Source organism: Rhea americana, unplaced genomic scaffold, assembly GCF_003343005.1.
Source record: "Rhea americana isolate MKP2758 unplaced genomic scaffold, rheAme1 scaffold_119, whole genome shotgun sequence".
In the NCBI taxonomy this organism is placed as follows: Eukaryota; Metazoa; Chordata; class Aves; order Rheiformes; family Rheidae; genus Rhea; species Rhea americana.
The window spans coordinates 2,460,717-2,481,922 of record NW_028185250.1 but is presented as its reverse complement, the minus strand read 5'-3'; the positions used below and the strand labels follow the sequence as shown (position 1 = coordinate 2,481,922).

The following is a 21,206-nucleotide window of genomic DNA, read 5'->3' as shown; positions in this document are numbered from 1 at the left end:
GCTATCAGATTGGTTAAGCAGGATTTGCCCGTGGTGAATCCATGCTGGCTGCTCCTGATCACCTTCTTTTCCTTCATATGTCTGGAGATGACATCCAGAATGAGCTGTTCCATCACCTTTCCAGGGATGGAGGTGAGGCTGACTGCCATACTAGTTTATTCATATGGTGGTGTTCCTGTGCTAAGATCTAATATAGACTTCTCTGGAACAAAAAATTATTTCATAGCTCACAGAAAATATCAATTWCATGCTATTGTTTGAAAGATTTTTTCCAGATTTAACTAAAGAGCCCTGGAAATGTTTTCTGTAGGGTTCACACATTAAATAAATAAAGTGGCCAGATTCAGCACTTTGGAAGTGCCATTTCTAGGTACGCACTCTGGAAAACTTTATGAGCCTATACTAAAATAATGTTACTTTTTTTTTATTGTCCAATATTTGTAAACTGGTATCAYTAGAACAGACTCCAGTAGGATTTGTAGCAGTTGAATATCTTCAAAAATCAGCGTGGTCATTTAGATGTCTACAAGCATGTTAGATCACTTTTGGCCACAAAATAAGGTTTAAGTTTATCCACTTTCCTGCTCTTACCTACTCAGAAATATTCCTTAAGTAATACTAGTGGATACTACCTAACACAAAGATAGCATTTATACCTAACATAGAAATAGCATTTAGCTCTATAATTTCTCTTCTGGCATTTGCGTATGCAGTGCCACACTATGTCACGCTTTAACTCATTTTCCCTTTTAGAGTTTGTGAGCCACTATGAAGTAGTTGCTTAGGATTGTTGTGAGTAGCATTTGTATATGTAACAGCATAGAACAAATGATCTTTTGATAGTTACTTCAGTGATAGAGTAGGGTGCATAATATTTACTAAGACTTCCAGCTGTTGTAGGCAAATGACTGAGTCTTGGGATCTCCTTAATATTTTTACATCACCTCAAAATRTAATTAGCCACATACAAAAGCCTTATTACATTTTTTACTCAGTGTATTTTGAGACAGAATTATTACTATTTTCAAGTCTTCATTCTATTATGAACAGTACAATAAGCTTTTTCTTACTTGATCATTTCAGATCTTTTTGCTTTTGTTTAGGGCTCATTAGGGCTTCTTGTGGTTCTGCTTTTTGACCTACCCAAGTTCAGCAGGACAGTTGTAATTTGCACATGTTAGGGAAGTAACCCCCTGAGCTGAAACTTTTTTTAATAAGAAAGTGGGAGCAGTACACTAGCTAGGAGTAGGGACTGAAACTAAACTTTGAAATTTCATTTCCAACTTTGAAGAAAGACTTTTTTCATAATCATAAGCAGAATCAAGCCTTCAATGAGAACATTCTCAACCATTTAAATTCAGTCTGTGGACCAAATCTCAGTTTTCCCAAAATTTGAGCTATTGAATTTGCTGCTTATAAACATGAATTTGCTATAAACTTCACACTGTGAGTTGAGCACACTTCTGAGTGTTTTAGCATCGAAGCCACTTTGCACAACCTAATAATAGAAGTATAATAAAAATTACCGTGATACAAAATGTGTAACTTTTAGATGCAACCCTGTCAACTGAAGTGTTGAGTGTAATTACAGGATATTTTAGCCCTTTTCTGATGATCTGAGTTTTTATGGTAATGATTATTGCAGTTCACATTGTAATGACTTGATGATGCTGATTCACAGACTGTACGATATGATGGTTCTTCTGTAGATAAGAAACCTCAAACATTTATTTTGTAACACTATGCCATTGGATTAACGAAGAAGAAAAATTGTTTCCCACAGCACTAATAGTTTTAGCTGAATTATTTAATTACCTTGTCAACAATGTATTATCATAAATGATTTCTTTCTACTGTCAGTTCTTGTTTTATTCATATTATTACTATATATAACAGTATAAATACATTTCAATTTACAGCTGGAAAAAAATAGAGGAGCACCTTCTCTTGAAAGAACGTATAGCTTATTTACTCAAACTGGGGCCAGCACAAATGGCAATGATGTTAGTGCACCTTTGTGCATGGAGGTCATTTGAAAGAAGAATGTGAGGCTACTTTATGAAGTTATAGATCATTTCAGGAAATGCAAACAACATGAATACAGATACAACATYGAAGGGGAATAATCTTCATTATAGAGCAGAATGAACACTTGACCAGTTCATCAAGCTTCCAGTGTTTTTTAGCAATCTTTTAATAGTGTTAACACTACTGTACTCTATAATGTCATCCTAAAGGTCTTCATCATTTACCGCAGGCTGCAGCATTATTCTGTAGCTATTCTGTGCTTATATTATGTTTAAATATGATCCTAGTAGTTATTTTTAAGCTCCTTTCCTCTGATACCATTTTCAGAATGTGGTTGTTTATTATTTCATATATTTCTGTGTTTTCTTAAAATAGCCTGTATAAACCATAAAATTTCACCTTCCTGAGAGTTGTGGGGACCTATTTTTATGTGGTTTATTTAGCTGTACAGTTCTGCTGCTTCTTAATGTAACAGTGGAAAATGATTAACAGAGTGCCTTTAATTTTGGCTGATGCAAACTTGGCAGAAGCAATAATCACTACGACAGGATTTTTTTCCAAACTTGCTTCTTCTCTTTGAGATGTTGGTTTTTAACTTGAGTAGAAAACACAGATTCAAAAGCCTTCCTGTTTATAGTTATTAATATATTTATTTGTTTTAGTGGTATTGTGTGGCATGGCATTGTTGCTGCTAATCAGCTCTTGTTAAATTGACCATGACCATTCTTTACGGTGATACTTTTAACAGTGAGCAAATAGATGCACATTTTGGAGCAAAGAGCTCTGAGARCTAAGAGCTCTGCCAGAGCTACTAGCAGAAAGGTTAAATTCTTTACATTGCGACATTACATATTAGTAAGGGTGTTTCATTGTTAGTTTCAGCCATGAATTTCATTAAGGCTTTCTGCACGTAATACAAACTTGTTCTGCAAAAAAAGGAATTCTAAGGGTCATTTCAGGCTGGAGATTAAATTTAGTGCTACTAATGGGATGAATGTGTTATAAAATTCTACTTGTAAAGCTGACTCTTTTTTTCAAGGCAAGCATGAAAACATTAAATTCTCAGGYCATTGTCACAGAAAATATCTTTTCCTACACCCTCTCTCCTTTTTTGATCACACAGAAGTAAAGACTGCACTATGTCTTCCCCCCCCCCTTTTTTTTTTATTCAGAAAGGGTGGAGCATTTTTGCGTGCTTTGCCACTCAAACATTCCTGGTGGTTCTATTTTCAGCTCCAGATTTTTAAATTAGTAACAGATGTGCTGATTCTGTTGACTGAAACAGAGTATATTTTGAATAAAAAGTTTTTAGGAGTTGCTGATTATTGAACCATGAGTGCTAGTTTTTGGTACCAGCCTTCATCATAAATAGTATCTTTTACTACAGAGATTTCACTGAAGCCAGTGGGGATTAATCTTGAAACGGTAAGTATGATGAGGGGCAGCAGAACATATTCCAGAGTGACTGTACAGTGCATTTTTCTTTCTATAGACTGAGCTAGATTCCAGTAAGGTGTAGCATCCCAGTAGGGGGTAGCCCAAATGTTTAGATCTTTTATTAATATATAGTTATCATTGCTATTTATGACAACATTGTAAAGCAGGTGAGGAAAATAAATCCCATACATTATATGTTACTGGAAGTACTGATCCATTAGCACAGAACATATAGAAAATTCTTGGGCAACAAAACTCCCAGGAATCTTTATCTCTCTGCTGCACAAGGGATTTGAGGGTCTTGATAGCTCTAAAGCAGGAAGGAAGGCTTGTGAGTAAGACAGGAGAAAAACTTAGAAATAAAAAGATCAAGGAGAATCAAATCTCAATTTAAGGAAGATCATTCTGAGGTTTCAGTTGCAGCTGTGAGGCTGAATTGGTAGCAGAGCAATTTTGTCTTTCACACAGTTTGTGTGCTGGATTCCTTCCCCTCTCTGCTCCTGAACTATCTTCACTACTGTCATTTATTTAAATGTGAATCTCATCCTTTCTCCATCTCTATTTGACGCATATGCATACATGATAAACAAAGCTACTTGTATCATCTTTCATTCTCCTTAAACCTTTGAATCTTTTGTTAATACTAATAYTGATGAATGACTTTTTATGTAGACCTTTAGATTATCTGGAAATGAGAACTAATAAACAATGCAGACTATAATGCTCTTCTCTAGTGATTTTGGAAAAGATTTGAAGGCCAAATTGATATTGGCCTTGTGGTGCACAAAAGGAAACACAACACCGAAAGCATAAAAGGCAGGAGCCAGTCATTTTTGTAGGTACAATTCGTGATTTACAAGAGCATTCACTAAGGGAGGTTACACTTATACATAATTAAATAAAGYCCAAGATTCCTTCTTCCAGGCAAGCTGAAAATATTGAAAGCATGTTTTGTGGCAAATATGAATGAGACGAAAGAAATACAGAAGCGAAGTGCAGTTTGCTATTGTGAAAATAACTCCAGCTTTCACTTAAGAATATTTCACATATTTCAGATGTTCACATTTTGATTTTATTTATGAAAATTTTAAGTTTTCCTGAGAAATTACACAATCCAAACATTCAGGCTTTAGATAAATGAAGCTAAATTAAGTTGTCAGATATTTTCTCCAAAATGCTTTTCTGATGGTGGAACATAGAGCATATCCTACTGTGTGCTTCAAGACTTCTGGGGTGATTTGCTATATTTTGGTCTAAATAGGAATAAAATAAATGTAAAATGTCTCTCTCTTGATGACACTGAAGTAATTCCGTCCTTTTCTTGGGACAGGAGGAGAGATATCGCTTGGATGTCAAGAGGCTTTTGAAGTTTTTAAGAGGGACCATGCTGACATTATAACCATTGAGGACAACAAACAGCTTCTCAAACAGAGGTGAGTGTCACTGCAAGATGCAGCTGGAGACAGGCATCTGAGAACTCATCATGTATGCATACAAATGTGTAACTTTACAACAGACATCCCAGCCTTCTAGTAAAAACTTGGTACAGAACCTTGGCCTTTTCTTAATGGGGACATTTCTTACTCAGAAGGCACTGAGTGATGACAGAATAAAAATCTGAATAGAATATGAAAGTAACATGAGTGATCTTTATGCATCTTTCCTCTGTTTTTGCTATTCTTACCTTCTTAGCCCCGTAGAAGCAAAAAGTGATAAATGGCATTTGTGGTCACAAATTACGTAGAGGAAGTTAGATTCATGTGGCTAAATTGATTACTATGATTTCCACTGTAGAAAACACTTTATCAGCTTCAACACTTAACTGGAGAGTAAACTAGGCGATGTTTAACATATGCTTTTGTCTAATCCTACTAACTTGTTTGCCAAGTGAAGCTTTTCTCTGCCACTTTTGCACTCTAAAATAGAAGTAATACTTTCCTACTATGCATTTATTGTTAATGCTGGGAAAGCACTTGGTACTCTTCTGGTGAAGATAGTGAGAATGGCAAAATATTAAAAACATGAATATTCAGAAAGCCAGTCCTGGACATCTCAGCAATTATAGCATCAATACGTGTCCGTGTCACTTGGCTAACAGTACTGTTTCAGGGTCATTCTTGCAAGTGTCAGCCCTCCTTGTACTGTGGGAGAAATAGGGCATGATGAGATAACAAAAGCAGGTCTTGGAACATACCTTTCTAACTTACATTTCCCCTGACTGRAACTAACTCCTCCTTCTAGTTTCAGAATATGTAGTGGAGATGGGTAGAAGCCACAAAGTTTAAAAGATTTGCTTTCCCTAAAGAACAAAGAGATTCAGATCCATGTCTTGGATAACCCCTCTCTAATACACAGCAGCTGATTGCTAAAATGAGTGCTATGTGAGTGTTGATACCCTTGACCAAGATACTTTTACCCTGCCACTTGCAGTGGATTTTACCAAAGGTACCTCTAGCTCCAAATTTACTGCATTCATGAAAATTGATTTATATCAAGTCCACTCTGTAATTTGAAATGCAGCTTCTGAACTACTAGTTGCATAAAAACTCAGTTACCCAGACAGTGTTGAAATTGCAAGTTAAAAGTGTGTGGACACCAGATATTTAAAGGTTACCATAAATTCCCTTTACATGTAGGCCTCTCTTGTTAATATTTTTGTTTATAGTTCATGCATAGCCTTCTTATGGAGAGATCTCTATTGATGTACAAGACATGACCTCTTTACAGCTAACAATATAGTTGTTGTCTCATCACTATTCCTAATAATATCACCTTTATGCTAGATTTTTTTATTAGAGGAGTATCAGAAATAACCATTTTCCTTTCAATAATAGGGTTAAGTTGTATGTCTTTGTCTTATTTATTTTGTTTGACTGTGATTCATAGTCACAGATGGAATTTGTTGGGCTGTCATAAATTACTACCAAATTTAGTTTATGGTATTATGCCAGTTTGTAAACTGTGCTGTTTGAGAAACAGATGTGAGGCTCATCCAGCTATTGCTGTTTTGAAGGCAGCAACCTATGAATAAGGGCTGGATAGACCGCTGGCCCCAAATTGTCTGTTTAAATCCATCTCTAAACATGAACCAGAGTCAATAGCCAATAGGAGTTTTGCCTAAGTAATTGCTAAGTAATTGATGAGCTTAGTATCTGCCCATGGGAGCTAGGGGAAAGAAAGAGGGAGATCTGTAAACAATCTTCAAGAGACCTGCTTGGGTGCTGTAAATCAACACCAGTGGAAGAAACTTATTTAGAAAAGTCTCACAGACTCTTCAAAGGCTTGTGCCTTCCTTGTATAGTAAGTGGTAAGTGCTGAGGAACCTTCCAGCTGGGGCCATTTACAATTGAACCATGAAAACAAGTGTGCATGAGCATATATGCAGTGACCTGAAATTCCAACTCTTTCTAGTTTTAAAGGGAAATGGACTAACTGAAAAGGAGCAGTTTGCTGAATTCTACCTCCCCAGGGGCAAGCCACATTTCTTAACTTTGTTTTGATGTAATTTGAGTTAAACAGAAAAATAATCTGTGGATTTCCACAGTTACTTTACCCAGACCAAGACTAGTCCAAATCAACTGAAGGATTACTTAACAGTTATGTTTTGCCTCCACACTCAGCAAGATTCGTCTTGTACACATCTGAGTAACAATTCAAAATTTCGTATCGTGTCTAATGTCCTATCAAAAGTCGTGATACAGCAAATCATCCTTCTAGTATTTATTTGCATTTTGCACTGTTAGAATGGAAATTCCTTATAGAGACCTCAGTTCTGTCAGATACTTTTCAGATTTTGCCATTGTACTTCGAGTTGTCACTATTATTACAGTAGAATACATTTAGTATTTGAAAGTCTATTATATATTCCATTTGCCCTAAAGAGCTTTATATAAATACTGAGTTAAATAAGTGTAGGACAGTAATTATGTCAGCAACTGATGTAAAAGATCAGAAAACTGATAGAAAATGCATGAAAGGGGAAGGGATCAAGTTCTGGCAGGCTATAGGAAATGTAGAGAATATAGTGCATTTTAAGGCTCTGAGGGCAGCTGTTTTTTGAGGACATATGTATATATTACACACTAAGGAACAAGATACAGAGGGAGCAGAATGTTAACAAATAACACTGAAGTGAGCATCACTGCAACATCATGTTGCAACCWAAAAAAGTAACTTCTGATCATTAAAATATTTTGCATACCATGTGAAAAGTTAGTCATTTTAATATAATTAGAAGTGGTTAGTGAATTAATTTAGAAAAATACCTGGTGGGAATTGGTAAGCATTGTAATCATGCTTTAAAAAAWTATATTTTTGACTATGTAATTATTATTTATTATTTTCATTGCTATCACTCGAAAGCATCCTAGTCATGGAATATATATAATTACACTCAGTTCTGTTCAACTATAATTCAGAAACACAGTCTTTGGTCCCAAAGCACTTGCAGTGTCATCTGTCGTGCATATTGGCAAGATATTTTGTATGTATGTTCATGATTTACATTACACCACTCTTAACAAYTTGAGATAAATGACTGTGCTCAGAGCTAGAGTATTCTGCATGAGAGTGTACTTTCTGACATTATTCATAATCTCACCATATCTCAGGTTTCACTTTTTAAGATGGGTATAAAAATACTTTATTCTGAAGTATGCCGTGAAGAGTATTTGTTTAATTTTATATATACTTTGGAAATATTAAGTTGTTAAAGTGATTATCATGTTACTCTTATCAAAGAAAATCTCAAATGAAGTATCCATCTTCCTGTGAATAATTTGCTACTTAAATTCAGGCAACTTTTAGACAGAAAAAATTTACCGTGAAAAAGTATGTAAAAGCACTACTTGCTCTGGACTGAAGGCTAAAAAATGAATATTTGCAGGAGAAATGTAGTTACCAGTGCTAGACTCATCCAGGCCACCAGGATTAACATCACTACTTTTGTAGAAAGGGCCAAGCGATCTTTAACTACCACAAGTGGTCAGAGCCTAGGTTTTCTTTTTCAACACACTCAAGAAATATGTGAGTAAATTAGTTCAGTTGATACTCTGAGAGAAGAAACACCTACTGAATCACCAGCAACATTTCCTGTGGCATGCTAGATTTCCTTTCTTATCTCCTCTAAAAATTGACCAAGCTCATTTTTGCTGTCAAAACACTATCCCAAGATGGTAAGGCGTCATTCTATGCCTAAATGATACAAATATGACATATTAAGTAACAGGAATGTTGCATATTATAGAAGAAAATTAGTAATATTGTTAAAAGAAAACACCTTTCACTTAGTCTATATTTATCATTCGTTTACAATTCTTCTACGATTAACTTCCACATTTTTAAAACATCATTCTAGTTTTGATTTGAGGTCTGGCTATTGGAGTAGTACAAAAAGACGTTTTTTCCAAAACCTGATTCGTTGATTTGTTTCCACCCTGCTCAGACTGCTTCTTGCTTGCTATTTTTAAGTCCTCATGTGGATAGCTTTGGCTTACATCAGTGTGTGAGTAGTTGAATATCATTTGAGTATGTGCATTTACACAAAGACTCCCCACAGAAGAACAAAGTAACTTAGTTTTGTCATAGTTTCTTATTTTTCTGTTTGAGAAGTTTCTCAGTGAAGTGTGAAATGTATTCAGGGTATAGATTTTCACATAGCACAAATAGTGATTCTTGTGAGCAAATTACTCGAAGGTTGAAATTTGAAATTTCCTGATAAACAGAAGTTCTGATACTATCAAACATTTTGTTTTGACTTTGCTTGGATTTGTTCATCTTTCAAGTTTTAAATGGTAGTAAGTTGAAACATTGCATATAATTTAGCGTTTTAAAAATAATATTTTAGTTTAATACGAGTATTTAAGAAATCTAGTCATTAGAATTGAAATAGCATTATCAGAAGAATTTAGAATGTAAAATACGTTTCTTTTGTCTTTCCAGTTAACCTATTTGTTAAGTTCAGAATGCTTTGTTTTAGACCAGATTATCTTTTCTGTTGGAAAATTGTTTCTAGCCAATTCTACGTGCAAATAATAAATCTTTTGTAATTACCTGAATCAGCTTGAATCAGTACTGAATCAGTGATTTGCAAGCAAAAAATAACCTGAATCATTTAATATTTCACTGTGAATAAATAATTTAACTAGTTGTGCCTCTGAGTAATCCTATATCATTATGCTTCTGTTACCAGGTTTGCTGAAGCTAAATCCCTTGGAGAAAAAGTAAATGAAGTGAGAAATAAAATAAGTGAGTACTTTTCAACTTCATTTTATATCTATAGTTAATTAAACTCACAGCATTCGGAGGATATGGGGAGAGACTCTAGTTTCTAAAGAATCTGTATATATCTAGTATTTCCGGTAAGATTGTAGTAGTAATTTTATGTACCAGTTTTGATTATTACAAACACCATGATCTGAAAAACAAAACTGTTCTTTACTTGATAGGTTGTGTGAAATTTTTTGAAGGGAGAAGTTAAGATATTGACCTTGGATTTTCTGAATTTTATTGAGATAAAAGAATCTAAAAATATCATCTCAAATTGTGAAATCTTTGGATAAAGGATTGTATGTTCTTTACCTGTATATTTTTACAGCTTCTGATAAAAGAAGTTCTCATTGTTGAATTGCTCCTGTGCACTGCCTTTGTATAGATTAATTGGAGGGATTCTGTGGAGTGCTCGAACTGGATAGGCCTTTTTTTTCAATTTTTGTTTTAGGATCACAGTAGCATATGCCTGGCTTCCCATTAGGCTTCCAGTTTCAGCATATCCAAAGCAAAAAATCACTTATAGAAACATTCAGCCCCCAGCTGGGTCTTCCCCAATACTTATAGCAGCCTGTGGTGTGTTCCTTGGTGATTTCTGAGTTAGTTAATTCCAACCCAGTTGGTGCTTTCCTGACGACTGACTATTCAACCTCTCCATCAAATGTGAAGAAGCACAGTTTTATGTTCTAGACCAAAAGTCCTTGGAGATCAAGCCACTGTCCTCATGTATGCACGTATTCTAGTGAACCAAGTCTCTTCAAGCTTCTAGACACAGGCGCAGGGGGCCGTGAGGGACTAGTTTTAAAGGTAATCTACCATTCACATCCAGTGGTGTAGCTTCTGCTATAGGTTTCCATTGCCTTCCCTATCTCCCTTTTAATAAGGAACTTGCCAACTGCAGAGGTATATAGCTGGCAAAGGAAATATATGCAGTATATTTAGAATTATGTCATTTGTGAAGATTCAGCCATACACAGACATCTGCAGGCACTGTCAGTGGGAAAAGGTATGATCGTGAACTGTCAAATCATCTCGAAGTCCCCACTGTCTTTATTTGCTTCCATCTCCCATAATTTTCTGGTCTGTAATAGAAAGCATAAGTAATTTCTTAGCCTGAATGAGTTAGAGAGAGACTCAGCAGTAGATGCCAAATTTCTTTCTCTTCCTGAAGCTGAAACCCATTTTGGAGCGGGCATAGTACCTACAGTACACCAGCAGTAAGTACTCAGAAACAAGCACATCTTTCTCAGTGCCAGGGACTGTAATATTGCTACTTGAGGACAGAAGCCCTAGCAGCCAATTGCATGCACCTTATATTTKTTGCAAACATCTTAAGGGGAAAACAAGTGCCTACAGGATGTGGGAGGCGGTACAAGAAATGATGGGAGACATGACAGTTCTGAAGGTACCACTTGTTCGGCCATGACTTGGGTGGTCTGGAAATCCATTCAGATTTGCAGGGGTCTACTGTGGCAGTCCTCAAAACTAAAGTAACAAATCAATATAGACATAGCTTTGGAAGCTTTGTTTGATAGATCCCAGTAGAATCTAAAGCAAATCTTTGGTTTGGGCTTTTTCGTTCCCAAAAATATAGACAGAACTTTTGAACACTACAGTGCAATAAAGTATGGATTTTACTGCAATTAAAAGCGTCTGTTTTAAAATTTGGTTTTGGTGAAATTCTTAAGTGTTAGACATGGAGCACTTAATGGACTAGGTTTGGGGGGCATGGATGATACAAAAATCTGAGTGCATATTTTATGTATATATATAAATGATACTGGAACAAAACATAACAGCTCTAGAGCAAATCGGTAGTGCTGTGCTGAACTTGCCAGTGTATATATGCCTCCTATAGGAAACTGTAATATCTTGTAGACAACATGAATATTGAAGAGCTCCTTTAAAAATAGAACTAGAAACATCTCTGTAATTCTAAAGAAAAGGTATACAAAATGACACATTCTAGTTTTGTTTTGCTGTTTAAAATACAGTTACAAGTTAAACAGTTTCAAGTTGAAAGATGAGTTTCATTTGTCTCCATTTTTTTATTTCAGTAGTAAAATGGAGAAATAATCTTTTCATTTTGGCACCCACAGAAAATATTTTACTCATGTAGCCCTACTGTATGAGCAAGAGATTCCATCCACATTGAGTCCTTTCATAGGTATCTATCTGTTGATTTAGGCAAATTATGCAGATGTATGCTCTGTGGATGTTTTTTAAATGCCAGTGTCTGAGGCATGCCAGTGTCTGAGGCTTGAGAAGGATCGTAGTCTGCACTCCTTCCTTGAATTCTTTCTGTGTAATTTTATGCCACATATGAAAATTCACACTCTGGTTTTATAAATATTGTATTTTACTCAGTTATTCTTTTCTCCTGTACAGGCATTGATTGTAGTTGTTAATAGATCTGCTTATTAGCACATCTCTAGCGATAATTAAAACTTCAAATCAAGAATGACACTTTCTAGCTTCTTTAGGTTAGCCAATGCAATAGCGCTACTTTACACAGTTTAGTAGCCTGAAACAATTTTTCAGTTAAGTGTGGTTTATCATAGCATGCGTACTCAGAAAACCATTAAAGATGCCACGTAAGGTTGCTAGCCTGCCAGATTTATACTGAAAACCTGATAGGGGGAATAAGAGTCATCTGTGGCCTGCAACTAGATCTTTAGTTTACTTTTTATTGTTGTTTTGGTTTTCCTAAGCATTCCTGGCTGCCTTGTGCACAATCAAGAACAGATTCCATCAATATCAGTTTCTGTTATTTCTAAGCTACACTTAACAGTATAAAACTATGCACCACAGAGGTCATAGGGGAAGCCACTTCATGCAATGTAGAGCCCATTTCATGCGGTCTGATTATGTTCTGAGACATTGACAGCAGTTGGCTGTAACTTGTATGTCATAAATATCCTTTCATTCTTACTTTGGAAATATTAGAGTGTTTTGCAGTAAAAAGTACGCAAAATACTCCAACCACTTCTCAAATACACTCAGATTTCAAAAATACATTGGGAAGCTGGTGCTGAGCAAATAAATTTGCAATAATATTTTCGATGTAGGCTTCTGTTGGTATTATTGCTTCACAGAATCACAGAGTTGGTAAGGTTGGAAGGGACCTCTGGAGATCATCTAGTCCAACCCCCTGCTCAAACAAGGTCACCTGGAGTATGATAGACAGGGTTGCATCCAGGTGGCTTTGAATATCTTCAGAGAGAGAACCTCTTTGGGCAACCTGTTCCCGTGCTCTGTCACTCTCACAGTCATAGAATCATAGAATCAGTAAGGTTGGAAGGGACCTCTGGAGATCATCTAGTCCAACCCACTTCCTCAAGCAAGGTCACCTAGAGCATGTTAGACAGGGTTGCATCCAGGCGGGCCTTGAAGATCTCCAGAGAAGGAGACTCCACARCYTCTCTGGGCAACCTGTGCCAGTGCTCCATCACTCTCACAGGGAAGAAATTCCTCCTCACAGTCAGGCAGAACTTCCTGTGCTTCAATTTCTGCCCTTGCCTCTTGTCCTGTCACACGGGACAAATGAAAAGAGTTTGTCCCTGTCCCCTTGACACCCTCCCTTCAGGTACTTATACACATTGATAAGATCCCCCCTCAGGCTTCTCTTCCCCGGGCTGAAGAGGCCCAGCTCTCGCAGCCGTTCCTCATAGGGCAGGTGCTGCAGCCCTCTGATCATCTTCGTAGCCCTACGCTGGACTCTCTCYMSTAGCTCCATGTCTCTCTTGTCCTGGGGAGCCCAGAACTGGACACAGTACTCGAGATGAGGCCTCCCCAGGGCTGAGTAGAGGGGCAGGATCACCTCCCTCGACCTGCTGGCAACAGTCGTCCCAGTGCAGCCCAGGATACCATTGGCCTTCTTGGCCACAAGGGCACATTGCTGGCTCATGGTCAACCTGTCATCCACCAGCACTCCCAGGACCTTCTCTGCAGAGCTGKTCTCCAGCAGGTCAGCCCCCAGCTTGTACTGGTGCCTAGGGTTATTTCTCCCTAGGTGCAGGACTCTGCACYTGCCCTTGTTGAACCTCAGGAGGTTCCTCTCCGCCCAACTCTCCAGCCTRTCCAGGTCTCYCTGAATGGCAGCACAGCCCTCAGGTGTATCAGYCACTCCTCCCAGCTTGGTATCATTGGCAAACTTGCTGAGGAGGCCCTCCATCCCTTCATCCAGGTCATTGATGAAGAAGTTGAACAGGATGGGACCCAGTACTGAGAGCCCTGGGGAATGCCACTAGCCACAGGCCTCCAGCTAGACTCCATGCCACTGAGGACGACCCTCTGAGCTCTACSTTTCAGCCAGTTCTCAATCCACCTCACTGTCTACTCGTCTAACCCACACTTCCTGAGCTTCTCTAGGAGGATGTTATGGGAGACAGTGTCAAAAGCCTTGCTGAAGTCAAGGTACACAACATCCACTGCTCTGTCCTCCTCACATTCAGGCAGAACTTCCTGTGGTTCAGTTTTTGCCCATTGCCTCTTGTCCTGTCACATGAGACAACTGAAAAGAGTTTGTCCCCGTCCGCTTGACACCCTCCCTTCAGGTAATGATACACATTGAGAAGATCCCCCCGCAGTCTTCTCTTCTCCAGGCTTCTATAAAAAGATAAAGGATAGAGGATCAGCACAGACACTTGGACATGCTCCTTTAATATATAGAAAGGCTCTTATACCAATCCTCAATTTTAGAACTTACTACCTGGTTAGTTTGCCAGAATTTAGTTTCATTAATTCTGGACATCCTACATAATCTGTCAGTTTTCTTGGAGGCTGTTCAGGGGGCTGTGCTGAGATGACTCATTATCAGTCTTTTCTCGATTTTGTAAATTATTTCTTTATGACTGAGGTGTTTGTGAAACAAAACTGATGCTGTAGTTTCAGTTAAGAAATTGGAGGCCCTTGCTCAACATAAACATAGCAGTATCTTCAAGAAGGGCTGGATCTGTCTTTAGGAAAGCCTGAAGGCTGAGCTGGAGGTTCATTCACAGGTCTATCACATGAGGCATCTTAGCCTTAGGGACACATTGCAGAGCATGGCAAGGCTGCAGAATTAAGCTGTCTCTGTAAACTTTTACTGTCTAAGCCTGCCTGCTGTCAACTACACTGCAGATCCAGATAGACCCTTCYTTATCATCTGCGTATCAGTATGACACTGAACTTTGCTCACTGACCAGGAAAGGCTAGTCCTGCTCTAATCACTGTCAAGGAAAAGCTTAGAAGAGCTTTTCAGCTTACAGCTGTGCTATTTTTGAGAAATGTTGATGGAAAATCTGAGAAAGTGTCTTTTTTTTTTTTTACTTTGGAAAGTAATGGCAAGTAATTATTTATTAAAATAGTTATTATACTTCAGAAAGTAATTTTTAAAGTATATGCTTAATCTGGTAACAATGAAAGAATTGTAACATCTCATTTTTGTTAGTATAGTCACAGATTCAATACATACTATTTACTATTCTACAACAAGATGACTGTCATAGAAGAGCAAATTTATGTTGTCATGATGATCACCATGACCAGCAATTTCTGCATGAGGAAAATGATGCTTATGGAGCTATATAAAGAGCTTGCAGTGACCAGTATCCACTGCATGGACAAGTTTGGAAGGGACTAACTATTGCAGTCTGGAAGCTGACTACCCCAAACATCAGTAGTCTTCAATAGTCTTCAATTAATCTGATTTGACAAGTTAACTCTTGGTAGTGTAGTATCATAGGTTTATAAGGTGATTCACTGAGGTGCAGGAAACATAGCTAGTATAACTGACATAATAGATGATTTTGAGAGAACAGGTTTTCTAAACTGTGCTGAGAATGTCAATATGCAATGTGTGATGGCCAAAAATGTGTGTATGTATTCCAACTGCAAAGAACTCAGTTGTTATGCAGGCCCTGGCTGACCCACAGAGGTAGATTCATGAGCAACATCAAGGAACATCCAGGGCAATATTTGACAACAGAGTGCTGCTAAGACAGGGCATTGACCTGTCAGGGTTAACAGGAGCTTTACTTCTAGCGTGTGGTTATAAGCAAAATATTTTTGCCCCTATTACCAAAAAATTCTATGTGGAAGCATTCTGGTAGTAAGGAGAGGAAGTCTACATCTGAATAAATTGCAAAGCTCTGAATGATTACAAAGAACTCTTGAGTGCTGTTTCATTGGTAAATGAATAAATATTGCTCTCAGTGACAATTAAGCCAATACATTCATTCAGAATTTAGTGACTAAAAGACTGCTCATACACAAGAATGTGCTAAACACATGCATGTTAGATGCATCTAAAATTAGAAAAGATTTCCAGTTCATCCTCATAGATGTTTTTTTGTCTTGATGTATTTATATCGCTATTAGGGCTACTTTTTCCTAAGAAAAAAGAGGTACTAAATGGTATTTAATGCCCAAAGGGAGGCAGCTGTTGTTTTTAGTCTGTCCAGAAATCAGCTAACATTATGACTGAAGCTGGGAGAGGAAGAGCCAAACTCATGTGGGAGTAATAACTGTGTGAGGAAACAGGCACTCTCGGAATGAAAAAGGGCAGGTGTGTGGATTATGTGTGCATGATGTTGATGATGCAGCTATATCCATAGGAATGCTGAGATGTTGTACTGCTCTGCCTCCTTTCAAGCTTTGATTTTAGTGCACAAGATCAGGATATCAACAGCAATGATAATCTTTAATGAGGACATGTCCTAGTATTGCCAAGCATGATTATTCAAGAGTCAATTTAATTTGCTTGCAAGTCATTCAAACAATTGTCATTACATATCACAGTTAGTGGCGTGCTACACTGAAATGATGAGGACAAGAAGACAGCGAGGACAAGAAATAATAGCAGTCAAAGAAAATATTGACCTTGATTCTCTGCCTTGTATCTTGCACTGTCATTTCTGTGAATGCAAAGTAGATGTAAAACCTAATGAGAACCTTGGTAAGATAAAACTTGCATCAGACTTCCCCATGCATGACCATGATAGAGTTTTAGTCTATATGACTGTGGAACTTTATTTTGATATAAAATGAACAGGCAGATTTTAAAAGTGGAGATTAAAATGATTGTATAAGAGCCTTGTTCCAGTGATGGCAAGTTTTAAATTCACAAAAGACATATAATCTCTGATTATGGCTGCTACTTCTGCTTATTCATTTCTGTATTTATGCATTGCAGTATGTAGTCTTTCTGCCTGGAAACCTCTGGGAAGGAGCAGTATCCTGAATTAGGGATGGAGAGCAGTAAACCTGAAATTTGTGTTGTTGCTTTATTAAGTATGGTGAGTTCCTGCTTGTAGTGCTGCAGTTTTCTTACTTTGGTCAGACAGCATTTTCTCTCTCCTTCTTCTTCCATAGCCTGTTTCTTACAACCACTTTTCCACATATACATAGATATACTCTTACACTGAGAGAAAAAAGTGATTATAAAGCAATGACACAAGACAGTTACAAAATACAAAAACAATAAAGAAAATATGCTTGCATAGGTATATTGGTAGCTATTGCTAATTTTTTAGCATTTGATGGTATCAAATTATTTTCCTCTTTAATTAAATAAATACCTTATTGATTAACTCCTCCACTCTCGTTTATCTGGCACATCTTCATATTTGACTGACTTTTACTACACATCATAGCACAAATGAAAGACATGAGTCTGCAGTCTTGTCTTACTGCCTACAAGAAATTATTTAATGGGAGTGTCAGGTTAAGAATTATTTTGGAATAGTCACTATCTCTCTATGGAGATGGGCTATTTTAAACACCAAAGTAAGAATATTTTGTGCAAGGTTTATAATTTTACCTGTACAGCTTTATCAAGAGAATTGATATAATTGTTTTTTGAATAGATAAGAACTGCAATGAGAAAGAATGATGTTTTTCAGGCAGAAATGGTCTGAGAGCAGTATATTAGCTCAGTTTTAAATCTACATTATTTTAGCTTCACTTGCTGTCATGAATTACTTACTTTGAGAAGGACAAACCAATTACTTAAGAAATAGAATCCCAAAGATGATTGTAGGAATATTATGTATATTTCAGGCCATGATTATATGGATTTAAAGAGATGAGGGAAGTCATGCATGAGCCAGAACAGTTTTAAAACTTTTACTGAAGAGGTATATGTACTTAGAAAGGGTATAATTTTTCTGTTGAAATGGAACCTTAATTAAATGCAAGCATTGTGATGATTTGCTATGTAACAAGAAAATTCATCCAGATCAATCCATTGCTTTCTTAAAGTTCAGTATTATCAGTAGTATTATTTATTGATTTTATGTTAGTATAAATGTTCTAAGTCAGAGACGTTAGCTCAGTGGACATTGTTTCAGCCACATATGAAGTGAGACTCTGAAGTGGGAAATCATTGTGCTTTGAAATCTGTTCCATTTTCCAGTGTAACATTCTGAAACATGCATCTTTTATGGAAATTAACACTGAGACTTTAGAGTTGCTGATTAGTATAATTCACATTTCTATTTTGATTCCAGAAAGTCTCAAATACTTATGCAGTCTTTTATCTGATATATATGCTCAGTGAGTTTTACTGGAAATGACTAGCATAGAAGAAAAATCATAGAATTGGGTTTAGAAAGGCATTGAGAAACTCTAAGAAGAAAAAAAGTTACATTCCAGAGACAAATCTGTTTCAAATGAGATGCAAACAACTCATAAATAAATTATTTCAGTATGAAGATTTAATGAACAGATAACTCAGTAATATCATTCCACAATGTTTCATTCTTCAGGTAGCTTAGTATGAATTGCTGTTCTCAGCAGAGACCTTTAAATTCCATGCAACAAATCTTGAATTCTTCACTCAAGAAAAACTCCAGCTGAGGTCAGTTTGAGTTCTACTTGCATCAGGATTAAGAAGAAATTCTGAAAATATTTTCAGATTTGGCTTTATCATTGTTGTTTTAGTTGATAAAAAGCAACAAGCATTAGGTATAGTACCAACATAAATAGAGAAATAAAAGCCCTTATATTTTGAAATACATCACAATATATTCTGTCTCTGAGATCGCCAAAGCTTCCTTCTTGAGCTGCATTCACAATTTCACTAAACATATGATACTGCTGAGGCTGCTCAGCCTTCTGCTGMTGTGGACAGCAGTCCATCGTTCTGCACTCACTCGGTCAGTTTAGGGTTGTCCTCTGTTTAAAAGGTAACGTAAGAGCTACTGCTGTGAACTACAAATACTATTCTTTGTGAACTACAGTATGTCTATAAAAATTAGGAGGAAAGGGGTTACTTTTCTAAAACTGTTYTTTGAGGCATGCTCATATGTACAGTCACAACCCATCCTTTTATTTTGTCCTGCSAAAGTTTCTAAATTTGTAGATATGCAGAGATTGGCAGGAACAGGCAGATACTACATGTAACTCTTACAGCATGTAGCRGGACAAATGTTATATGTCTGCTGATCAGGTTGGCTGAGGTGAAATGTGTAAGGATGTGTATGTAGATGGTACCTCTCAAAGAAAAACAGTCATAAATAAGTAGCCTTTTTTTTTTTTGGTTCTGATTTTCTTTGTTTCTTTCACTTAATCTTTTATTCTATTTCAAACCTGTCCTCTTATTCCAGAAACAGGGATATAATAATCCAGCATCAAGGGGAAGAACAGGCCATTTCTATGGCATGTTTTAAATTGATATATTTAACTGATTTCTATAATGTTCATCAGAAGTGTCTCTCATACTGAACAATTTAAAACAATGGTTAAGTGAGTATCATGGGGATACTCAGCAATTAGGAGTAGCTAGTCTCAGAAGTCTGAGCTTCTCTGCTGATGCTTAAGAGGAATGTTGATAATGATCATATTTTCAAGAAAAGAGAAGAAAAGAAAGATGCAGCTGTGACATAGCTCTTTAAAAAGTCAYCATGGTTTGTAACAATATTACAATATTGTAATTGCTGAAAAATTATAATGCAGACTAACTTCTCTAACCRTGCATCTCGTTACCAAATTTCCAATACCTGTCAATGGCTTAGCATTTGCAGTGTCCCAACACAAAGAGATTCTGTGGACTGGAAATTAATTTCTACTTGATAAAATTAGTTGCTTATTAGGTATAGGAATTAACATGTGTTAAGGATATAACAGAAAATACTGTAGCAAAGTGAAGGACTATTTTAAATAATAAAATAGGTAATTTCTGAATATCTCAGTCTTTTTGAATCACCTCTGCTGGTGTTCAGGAATGACATAATAGGTATGGTGTGTTGTTTTTCAAGTGCTTTTTCTTATTGTACAAGCAAATGTTTCGTTTTACAGAGATATTGTATACTACTCTTAAACATTATGCAAAACATTATGCAACATTTTGTGTCATTAGAGAAGAACTCACATGTGAAGCAAGAGAATTTGCTATTTATCATCTTCTGAAATCAGAAATGGACATTCTTGATTTAGAGAAGCTCCCTGGGAACCAACCATTAGCATATCCAACAATACTTGATATTTTAAAAGTAGGACTCCCAGATTTTCTTCCCAAACAGAAGTCTGTGTGGTGTAACATGTTTAGGATATGCTGGGCATGCTGCGCAAATGTTCAGTTGCATGACTGCATCAGTGCAACCCACCTAGCACATTCTCTAGGTGCCAAACTTGCTCTATGTGCACAAGTGAATCTACAAAGTGTGCTCTGCATTCTGSGTGCATTTAATAATGATTATTGGGTATAAGATTTCTGGCTGCCTGGCAGCTACTACCAGAGCTGAACTGCTGAATACCTCAGAAATTCCAGATGAGGAGACAAATTAGTGATCTATAACAAGTCAAAACAGTAGTTTACCATGAGAAGTAGCAGATTTGACAAGTACACATTAGTGCAGAATGAAAGCTCTTTGAAAAAAAGAGATTGCCTGGGAGCTGCTTCACCACTTCTGGTGCAGCTTTGGGCTATAGTCAAAAATTAAGCCTTAGTGCATTTCCAGTGGTTTCTTTTCTCCTGGGAAGGTGCATGTGGCAGATATGCTCTGCTGCTTAACAGGGAGTCAGTCTTGGTCTCAGGACACAACAGTAGTTTCAGTGAAAGGAAAACAATTCTACCATACTTCATCTCAGGTGTGCAGCTATGCTGTTTACTCCTGAGGGATGTCATTTATGACTAATATAATGAAGCAGATGATTGGCTGTGCAAAACCTGCAGCCATCTGTGAGAAAAACAACAGAGAACAACAGGCCACAGGGACAAACAGTCCCCCAGATGTAATTTCCCAGCTGGGACGTTATTCAACGTGGCCCAGTGCCTAGAAGCCCCAGTCTGTTTCTGATCTCTAGGTCAGTTTCAAAGTAGTTTTGTAATAAACTAGGCATGTTTATGTGTCCACCAAAAATAGCAGTAGCTGTTAAAGTTGAAGCCATTCAGCATGGCTGACACAATCTTCAGATTCCTTCTCTTCGATTTCTTGGTCCAACGGTTTTGCAACAAAGTACTGAAAAAAGCATAGTTCCTGTGTGTATTTGTT

The 21,206-nt window shown here is 37.0% G+C and overlaps 1 protein-coding gene across 1 annotated transcript in view; it reads left to right on the top strand.

The window, feature by feature from the left end:
- KIF6 (kinesin family member 6) overlaps positions 1–21,206 on the top strand; it is a 185,972-nt gene that overhangs the window by 121,386 nt on the left and 43,380 nt on the right. Inside the window, exons 14-15 of the mRNA XM_085320637.1 lie at positions 4,796–4,898; positions 9,656–9,711. Coding sequence (XP_085176763.1) covers positions 4,796–4,898; positions 9,656–9,711 — 159 coding nt within the window. The remainder of the gene's footprint in view (positions 1–4,795; positions 4,899–9,655; positions 9,712–21,206) is intronic.